The 9,874-nt window shown below is 34.6% G+C and overlaps 1 protein-coding gene across 1 annotated transcript; it reads right to left on the bottom strand.

Moving 5' to 3' along the window:
* Positions 1-1,214: 1,214 nt before the first annotated feature.
* On the bottom strand, positions 1,215-5,430 carry LOC128864761 (uncharacterized). The gene is made up of 3 exons (XM_054104519.1): positions 5,373-5,430; positions 3,861-4,761; positions 1,215-1,287 (listed from the first exon to the last, which is right to left on the bottom strand). Exons 2-3 carry the CDS (start codon positions 4,757-4,759, stop codon positions 1,215-1,217), a joined length of 972 nt encoding a protein of 323 aa, XP_053960494.1. The 5' UTR covers positions 4,760-4,761; positions 5,373-5,430.
* Between the last annotated feature and the right edge of the window lie 4,444 nt (positions 5,431-9,874).

Below are 9,874 nucleotides of genomic sequence, written 5' to 3'. Positions count from 1 at the left end.
CTATCACATGCACCTATAACTAGAGCATTTTTGGAGTACAATAACAGTGGTTGTTCAACTCCAAGATCTGCTTTTAAACCATCCATTGACACTCAGCACTGTTAGTTTCCATTACCTTTTTGGAAGATGTTATTAAATTGCATTTAAATTAGTTGTAAGTTAAATTGTATACCTCTAAACTGTATGGTGTACCGATCATGTCGAACCAAAGTCTAAGGAAGAAAAATAAACATTAAATTAAATTCATTCATCAACATATTTTCCATCAAGAATCTAGAGCAATTCGAAGTTCAATTCATATAGTTTTGCCATTGCTAAGCGCACACTGCTCCAACACGGCACACATTTTGAACAGAGCTTTCCCATAACCAAATGCTCATACAGAAATATATTTTACGATGCCAGCTAACCTATAAACGATTTTGTGGATTTTTTTGATTTTTTCTGGTGTTAAAGCCGCATTTAGACGTGCACTGCGTTGTACATAATCGGTGTTTCTATGACCACGTTTGAAATTAGCAAATCATTATTTTTATATTGTTTCTGATGGAGCGGAGTTTCCACAACAATTTTACAAATGTATGACGCCTTCGATTTTTATGAGTGTGATTTTTATGCACAACAGACAACTGTGCAGGGATTATTTAATAATTTTGTTGTTGTTGTTGTTTAAAAAAAATAAGTTTTGAACTGGCATAGATCTAGTGTACAGCATACTGATTCTGATTTAGCAAACTGGTACCAGTATTGAGCTAGAATTTTCAGGTTTTTTACGGCTGGGTTTTGAACAATTGCACTCATATATGCATATATAAATACATACATATACATATACATATTTCGCTATCAAATTTTACAGAATTGACATGTGAATATTCTTGGATTTTAAGTACAATACGAGTATTACAGTGATTACTCAACGAATTGCGATTGAAGAGTAAATTTAAAAAATACGCCCAGTAGTGCTTTATATGATTAAGATCCGGAGAATGGATTGAGAATATGTGTAAATTCAAAATATTGAGACCTTACACACTTACTCGCGCTGTTAGGCAGAGAGCACCAGCCTGCACAAAGATATATTTCTTTTCAGGATATTGCAGGATAACGATATATAGCGATAAGATGATTTGCGGCACCTTTGTACAGTGCGAAGAGCGCATTTTTCCTTCAACAAAATGTAACGAAGCCGTATCTTCCGATGTAATGCAGCTCTAAACAATCAGTGATGTTGGCTGTTTAATGCAAGAAACAACACAATCATCTAAATACCGTTCACCTTGCATTCTAAGAACGAATAGAAAATACTGTTAAATATTATGGAAAAAACAATAATCAAAGAATTCACGTTCCCTAATAGCTTTGTCGGAACTCTTTATACAGATGCGCCCAATATAATAACTTTTGAAGTCTACTTGAAGTCAGTTTTGGCTTTTTTGCTCGGTGCCTAGAAAATCAGTTCGTGATAGCAGAATCAATAAATTGTTCTAAAATCACACGAGAGAGATTTTATGGTCCATTCTCAGTTTTGTATTACGTATTCCACTGCAGTGCGTTCTGTTACCTTGGCAAGTTTCATTATCTCGACTCTTTTTTGCAATATTCACTACGGACGCCTTTGACACATCAAGTTTGTCAGCTATTTGAGAATAACTGTACTTGCCATAATTCACCAAATCCACAATTTTAATTTTTTTTTAACTAATTATTTATCAAAAAAAAAATCAAAGTTTAGTATAATTTTTTATTTGCTTCTGTTTTCTCGCTTTAACACGTAGGAAATTTTACAGCGGATTTCTTTCTTTGAATTTTATAAGTGTCGTAATTTGGCGTTAACCCGGCGAGCGTAAGGTTGGGTGAAATTCACCCAGCCTGTAATAAACCGTTTGATATTTTCTATTCCGTACGTCAAAATAAGTTGTGCGTCTGAGTAGCTGCGCGGGGGGAGGTAGGCATTCGTTGTGTTTCATGCCGCAGTTGACCGCCGACTGGCGAGGTGTTTAGATGTTGTCAAAGTTGCGGCCGGGTAAGTTTCACCCACCTTACGCTTCGTGTTACAAATTCGAGTAAATACTTTTTGTTTTATATTCGTTATATTTTAGTTTTTATTTTTTTTTTTTCAGCTAAATAATTAATATGTCATACGAAGAAACCCGAAGAAGATTATTGAGGGTTTTCGAAGCAGCTGATCAGGATGATTCTTGTGATGATTCTGGTAGTGACTTCGAAATTGATAATGTTGGCCAAAGAAGCTCTGAAAGTGATTCGGAACAAGAGGTAGGATTACCGAATGAGGAAGAAAACGAAGCTGAGGGATCTGAAGAACGTGAAAGCAATGATAACAGACCATATTTTACTGGAAAGAATGGTACAAAGTGGTTTAGTGTACCAGAAAGGTCTAACGTGCGTACGAGATCAGAAAACATTATAAGAGAAAGGCAGGGCGTAAAAGATATTGGCAAAAATGCAAAGACAGCTGTTGAATGTTGGAAACTCTTTCTTACTGATGAGATTTTGCAAGAAATATTGTTACATACAAATAGTCAAATAAATCTGAAGAGAACTGCTTGTGAAAATAGTCACGTAAAGAAATATATCATGGCAGACTTGTCATCGTCAGAATTAAAGGCTTTTATCGGTCTCTTGTATCTTGCAGGACAGTTCAAAGCAAATAAGCTGAATTTGAAGGATCTGTGGATAAGTGATGGATCAGGGGTTGAGATTTTTAGGACAACGATGACTTTGAAGAGATTTCAATTTATTCAAAACTGTTTACGGTTTGATGATAAGAATACTCGGAGCGAAAGAAAAGCTACTGATAATTTGGCTGCCATTCGTTCTTTTTTCGAGAAGTTCGTAGCAAATTGCCAAATTGTTTATACACCATCTGAGTATACAACTATAGATGAACAACTTCCATCGTTTCGAGGCCGTTGCAGTTTTCGCCAGTATATGCCCAATAAGCCAAACAAATATGGCTTGAAAACAGTGATGGTAAATGATTTTTTGAAAAATCCCTACACAGCCCAAAAAAATTCCCTACTTTTCCCTACGCTTACAAAAAATTTTCCCTACAAAATTCCCTACATTTTTTTCTCTTGTGTTTACACTATAATCAGACACTTGCAACGTAAAAATTGAATTATTTGCATAAGTTTTGGACTTGGTGCTGATTTGCCTCTTTATAATAAAAACAAATTCTAATTCAAATATATATAAATGCACATATTTATTACAATAATTATAAACACATATACATATAAAAAAAATTCAGCAAAAAAACTAAAAATTAGACTTTTTCATTACATTTAGTTCTGTTTAAAATAAGAAAAACTTAAAAAGAAAACATAACAGAGTTTTTAAACTAAGATCACAAAAATTACTTTCAGTTCATTTTCTAAAGCTAAGTTACTAATAAAAACAATACAAAGGTTTGTATTTTGTACTCATTTGCGTTTGGCTAAGGAACATAGTGTCAATATTAAGAATTTCTGAGTTAGTGCACGTGATCATAGAGTTCTGCAGATACCATTTTCTTGAAATGAGATTCATTGCATTGAAATTTGCAGCAATCTTGACTTTCGTCTTGCAAAAAAGAACGAATAATGCAAACCGAAGTTAAAACTTCATGACTGAGCTTATTCCTTTTTTTGGTGCGAACATCTGTTACGATAGAAAAAATTCTCTCGGAGTCTGCATTACCATGAGGTAAAGATAAAACGAACTTCGCTACTTTAGCCAAAATAGGAAAAACAAAATTGTCATTGAAATTTTTAAGTTTACAGACTTCGCTCCAAAACTTTTCAACTCCCATCTTTAAAAGGTTAGATTTTTCGTCTTCAGAGAAATTGAACTCAAACGTTCTCCACTCTTGTAGGAGAGAGTTGGCATCCACACATACTATTTTACAAATGTTCTCAAATGTGAGATCATTTTTGTTTCCCTTTACTGCCATTGCAACTTCTGGATTTAAAAACTCAATTTCTTTGAATAGCTCAGTTTTGAGCGGTAATCTCCTTTGTATCTCTTCCAAAGCAGTAATATAAAACTGTAGACAATCTGTTCTAATTTTGTTTGCAGCCGTTTTTGGAACAGTTTTTAGGAGCTCGTTACATTCAAATCCGAGAAAAACTTCCTCAAGCGGTAAAGAAATATGTGGCGATCTAACAGCACAAGTAATGTTAAGCTCAGACTTTTTAATAAAATTTTGACCTAAGCTTAAAAATATTTTGATTGATTCTCGTTGGAGTACCTGTATTAAAGGTGCTTTCGACTGAAAAAGTGCGTTTAGAGTATTGAAGTAATTGAGTACATACTTGAGAAAAAATAAATAAATCTTATTGCATTGGTTGTTGAGCTCCAATAAAATCGCCTCTGTTGATTTTAATTTGTCCTGCGTGACAGCTTGGTTGAAAAATGCCAATAACACATCCCAGTTTTCTAATACACTTTCGACGCATTTGTGATGAGAGAGCCACCTGGTTGTACAAGTCCGAAGGATTTTCTTTTTCTTCTCGTTTAGCATTTCCTGCAGAGCTTCTAATTGCGCGCATCTTTTGGAACTTCCCGAAACGTACGAACCGATTTGCCGCAAAAGGTCCTCAGGTCCTCTGGGTAGCGCTAAACAAGCCTTACTTGCAATAATTGCTGCAGAATGACAGATGCACTTTACAACTATAGCGTTTGGTATGTCCCCAATTAATCTTGATGCAAAGGAATTATGCTGTCCGATCATTACACTGGCACCATCGCTGCACATACCTTAAATGTAATAAAATATTTCATTAGAAATGTTTGCATATGCTGAAAAAATGTATTTTAATTGCCTATTATGTTGTTGAATGGTATTCCAAGAGCTAAAATGGATTCTTTAAAAATTCCGTACAGAGCTTCTGCAGTGCAATCTGTTCTTATTGGAATTAGATCCAGCAGCTTAACCACAACCCGCTCGCTTTCCTCGTCGAAAAATCTCACCAGGAGACACATATGCTTATTCAATCCGATGTCTGTGCTCTCATCGATCATTACGGAACATTTTTTTACTTTTAATTTTTGAACTAGATTGTCTTTATCCACTTTTGCCAACACATTTTTTACTATGCTGGTGCACTTTTTTCTTCCGAGCTCACAGTTTTTTATAATTTCCGAATCCGGCACGATTTCTTTTAATAGGGGGATTAAATGGTCCACCACTTGCAACGCGACATTATGCTCAGCGAAGAACATGCTAAGTCTTATTTCGAAATTTTTTGAACCATTTGGTTTACACGGATTTTTCTTAAAAAAACTGTTTATTTTAGGCGTCTTTTTTGTTGCCTTTATATTTTTTTTGTGCATTTTTGTTTCAGCGTGCTTCTGCAAATCAGACTTACCGCAGTTCAAAACTTTGTCGCACGCAGCGCATTTGCATTTATATACATCGTTATCCACAGCTTCCAGCCAGCCACTGAAATTGTCGTCGTCAAGCCATTTGTTATTGAATTTTTGTTTTCTATATTTGCATTGTTGTTCTTGGTGTTCCTCCGAAGAGTCAGTCGAAGAGAAGGAGCTCATTTCTGTAAAATATATGAATTTTAAATATAAAAATAGCTAAAACTAAAATAATTGCAAACTTACCTTAAAAGTTGTTGAAATAATTTGTATATTTGTATATTTCACACGAAATCACGCGTTTTATTCAAAAAAAGTGAAAAGCAGCAGAAAACGTAGGACAACTAACAATTATCGCGCGAAGAAAAAATTCCGTTAGCGTTAACGAAGAAAAAAGTGGCAATGCTGCCATATTAACGCTTTTAAAAGTATGCTGCCATAAGGAAAAAAGTCTGGCATGAAATCTTACTGCGGATTTCTATTTTAAGTGAACTTTTTTAATTTTTTCCGCAATTTTAAAATTTTTTCTGTTCTTCTTGAAAATTCCCTACATTTACAGAATTTAAAAAAATCTGTCCTTCTTTTCCCTACACCCACATTTTTCGACAAAAATCCCTACATGTAGGGAATTTTCCCTACATTTACCATCACTGCTTGAAAATATATGCCTTGGTTGATGCAAAGTCGTTTTACGTCATCAATCTTGAAATTTACCCAGGAAAACAACCAACAGGCCCTTACGCTCTCAGTAACAAAGCTTATGATGTTGTGGACAGACTTGTGGCTCGAATTTCCAAAACCAATCGCAATGTCACCTTTGATAACTGGTTTACCAGTTATCCGTTGATGTTACACTTATTGAAAGAACATCGTTTGACAAGCACAGGCACTGTTCGAAAAAATAAGCCCGAGATTCCAAGTCAGATGCTCCAAACGCGTAACCGAGAGATCCCCAGCACAGTGTTTGGATTTCAAAAGGATATATCTTTATTGTCCCATGTGCCAAAAAAAAACAAGGTTGTTTTGTTGATGTCAACATTACATCACGATGATAGCGTTGTTGCTGATACTAATGGCACACAAAAACCAGAAATGATTATTTTTTATAATCAGACCAAGGGAGGCGTTGATGTTGTAGATGAGCTGTGCACCAACTACGATGTTTCGCGAAATACAAAGCGCTGGCCAATGGTGATTTTCTATGCAGTTTTGAACATGGCTGGTATAAATAGCATAATAGTTTACAAGTCCAATAATAGTAGCAATTTGTCACGCCGAAATTTTCTTAGAGACCTGGGTATTGGATTGGTTTCAGAACATTTACAAAACAGAAAGGAAAATCAGCATTTACCCCGAGAGCTTCGCAAACGAATTCTGGACCAAGTGGATGAACCCTCACACTCACAACGACCTCCAAATAAAGTTCCTAAGCCTATCAGGAGATGTCAAATATGCCCTACTAAAAAAGATCGCAAGACTAAACACACTTGTTATAAATGCAATCGCTATTTATGTATGGAACATGCTGTTTTCACGTGTCAAGATTGCGCTCAAACTGAAGATGATTACGAGAACTCTGAATAACTATATAGTAAAAGTTTTGATCTCATATGTTTCCTAATTTTATAAGCTAGAAGTAAAAGCTATTCGTTTTGTTTTTTTTTAGTTTCTTTTTTTTATAAAATTATAATACTAAGTGTTACACTTTGTTTAAATGAAAGAAAATATTTTTGTTAATTTCATAAATAAAGATTTAAAAATATTTGTTTGCTTTATTTTTCCTTCCCAATCAGTTCTTGGGTTATTACATAATTGTACTAGTAAATAAAAACATATAAAAATATTATGAACACATTAAAATATCTAGCTCAATATATGGGTTTGTTACACCCAGCTTACGCTCAATGTAATAAATATTAACCTTACGCTCGCCGGGTTAAGCGCAATGTTTTATTCAAAAATTCCATTATTCTCTTGGTTAGCTCCATTTCAATAACATCGCCAGAGTTGCCGTGCACGATACACTGTATTCTCTCTTAAGCGGACACAAATCTGTCCGTTTATGAGAAAAATATAAAAAGAGTTCATAAAAATGTGTAATAGATGTATATTTAAACAGTTTTATATCCAAAACAAGAATATTAATACATACATACATACAAATAAGACAAAGAAAGGATTTTCATCAAAATTTTTCCAAGAATTAAAAAATAAAATTTATTAAAAAAGATATTCAAATTGACTTAGAAAAGACAGAAATTTTAGCTTGGCGAGTTTATCCTTAAATTCAATATCTTAAAGATATATTTGAAGATCAGTAAGTAGTTCAACACCCTTAAGGTCGTTGTGGTTTAGAGGAAAAGCTTTTAGTATTCTTATAGCTAAATTAGTCTCTTTATAGGAAGTTAAGTTGTCGTCAGTCTCATTTTCTATTGTATTTCATCTTCAGAAGAGATGGCTAATGATTCTTGGGAAACAGTTAACACTTCAGTATTGATATTTTCCAAATCTTTATCATTATATAAATTAGGATAGTCTTCCATGACAACTTGAATTTCGCTCTGAACTCGATTAATAACGTTGGAGAACTGAGCAAATGCTGATAGCGAAAGGTGATCTTCTGCGGTCCAACCGCTATCGTTATTGGGCATATCTGTTTTCGCAAATCCAGCTTTAATGAAACAATTTTGTATTGCCTGTGGACTCACTTGCTCCCACGCTTTGTGTATGAAATAAACAACATCTAATAAATTGATTGATTTTGACAACTCCATAGCAGAGTTCTCTCTTCCATCCGAAACAAAATGTGCTTTAAAAATATCGATTTATTCATGAATTTAAAGTTTTTTTATGACGCCTTGGTGAAGGGGCTGACAAAATGCTGTTATATTTGCTGGGAGAAAAATAACTTTAACATTTTTCAATCTTAGATCGCGAGGAAGGGAAGCCGCATTATCTAGAAATAGAACGAAACTCAGCTCTTGAAGTTGTATTTTTCTATCGAACTGCACGAGTAAATATGTCATCAAATCAGACGTCATCCAAGGCTTTTTGCTTGATCGCTGCATAACGGGTGAATTGTTCAAATTTATGCTGCGAAATGCCCGAGACTTTGCAGATTTCCCAATAACAAAAAGCCGGGTTCTTTCTTCAGCTATATTGAAGCAGTGTAAAGTCGTGCGCTTATCTTTAGAAATTTTTCCACCTGTGCATTTTTCACTTTTTAATGCAAATGTTTTATCCGGTAATACTCGGAAAAACAAGCCAGGCTCATCTGCATTATAAATGTTTCCCGAATCATATCCTAATTTTATAAGTAGTTTTGCATTTGTGCGAATACTACCGCTGCTATTAGATTATAAGACCTAATTTGCTGAATATCATTATATTAAGATAGATTGCAAATAAAATACTTACACAAAAAAAAAAAAATATCCTTCAATCAAATATGGCACCTTTTTCAATATCCGGTCATGAAATATTAAATGATAGAAAAATGTTTTTTTAATAGCGGTCGCCGCTCGGCAGGCAATGGCAAACCTCTGAGCGTATTTATGCCGTGAAAAGGCGTCTCATAAAATATCATCTGTCATTCGGTGGCAATGTAAAACTGTAGGTAGGTTTGCAGAACAACATCAAGGCGCACACCAAGAATTAGAATAGAAGCTCGGCCAATCTCCCAAAAAGGGTGTCAGCGTTGATGGTATGGTATATATGGGAACAATGGAACAAACAAAAAACAGCAAAATTATTTTTTTTATTGTGAAATGCCCCTTGACAACGAGCATTAACTTTAAATTGTGTGATCGACACTTTACGAGCCATTTGCCGAGAAAATAATGGATTTCTTATTCTCCAAGGAATACACTCGTATGCAAAGGAAAACAATCCCCGTAATTGATTTGAAAGTTCTTGTTCAAATAAATTCCATTATATTAAAGCAATATTGCTATAAGCTGAAAAATTCGAAAAATCATCATCGGTCACTGTGCACTTATCAAGTGGTGTTGACCTTTTATGCACTTGCATATGTGAAAACACTGTAAACACATATTTAATTGGAAATTTGAAATAAATATATTTGTGCGCGCGGGCAATTTGAAGTTCACATATACATATTATTATAATAGCTACAACGCCAATATATTTATATGCACATAGATACATTTAATGAGAATCATCAGACTTTGAAATGAGCACAGCTTTATCAGCTGTTTTCCCAAATTTCAAGTGGAATTCCCATGTCGGTACCAAAATTTGGAGTTCCCCACACAAAGCCGGTACCAGTAATTATGCACGGTGTGCTGTCCCCTTAATATTATACAATAGTAACTGTGTTGCGTATATTTGTTTCCTATGTAGTTTCTTGCAAGCTTTTGGGTAACATACAAGTAAAAGAGTAATGCTGGGCCTTGAACTCACAAAAGGGGCCGTTCAAGTATTACGTAAGCACTATGGGGGGTGGGGGGGTCTTTGTTTTGCTTATTTTGGGTAACATGGGGGG

The sequence above is a fragment of the Anastrepha ludens genome, chromosome 5, assembly GCF_028408465.1.
Source record: "Anastrepha ludens isolate Willacy chromosome 5, idAnaLude1.1, whole genome shotgun sequence".
Taxonomy (NCBI): domain Eukaryota; kingdom Metazoa; phylum Arthropoda; class Insecta; order Diptera; family Tephritidae; genus Anastrepha; species Anastrepha ludens.
Note: the sequence above shows the minus strand (reverse complement) of the source record. Positions and strands in the feature narration are given on the sequence as shown.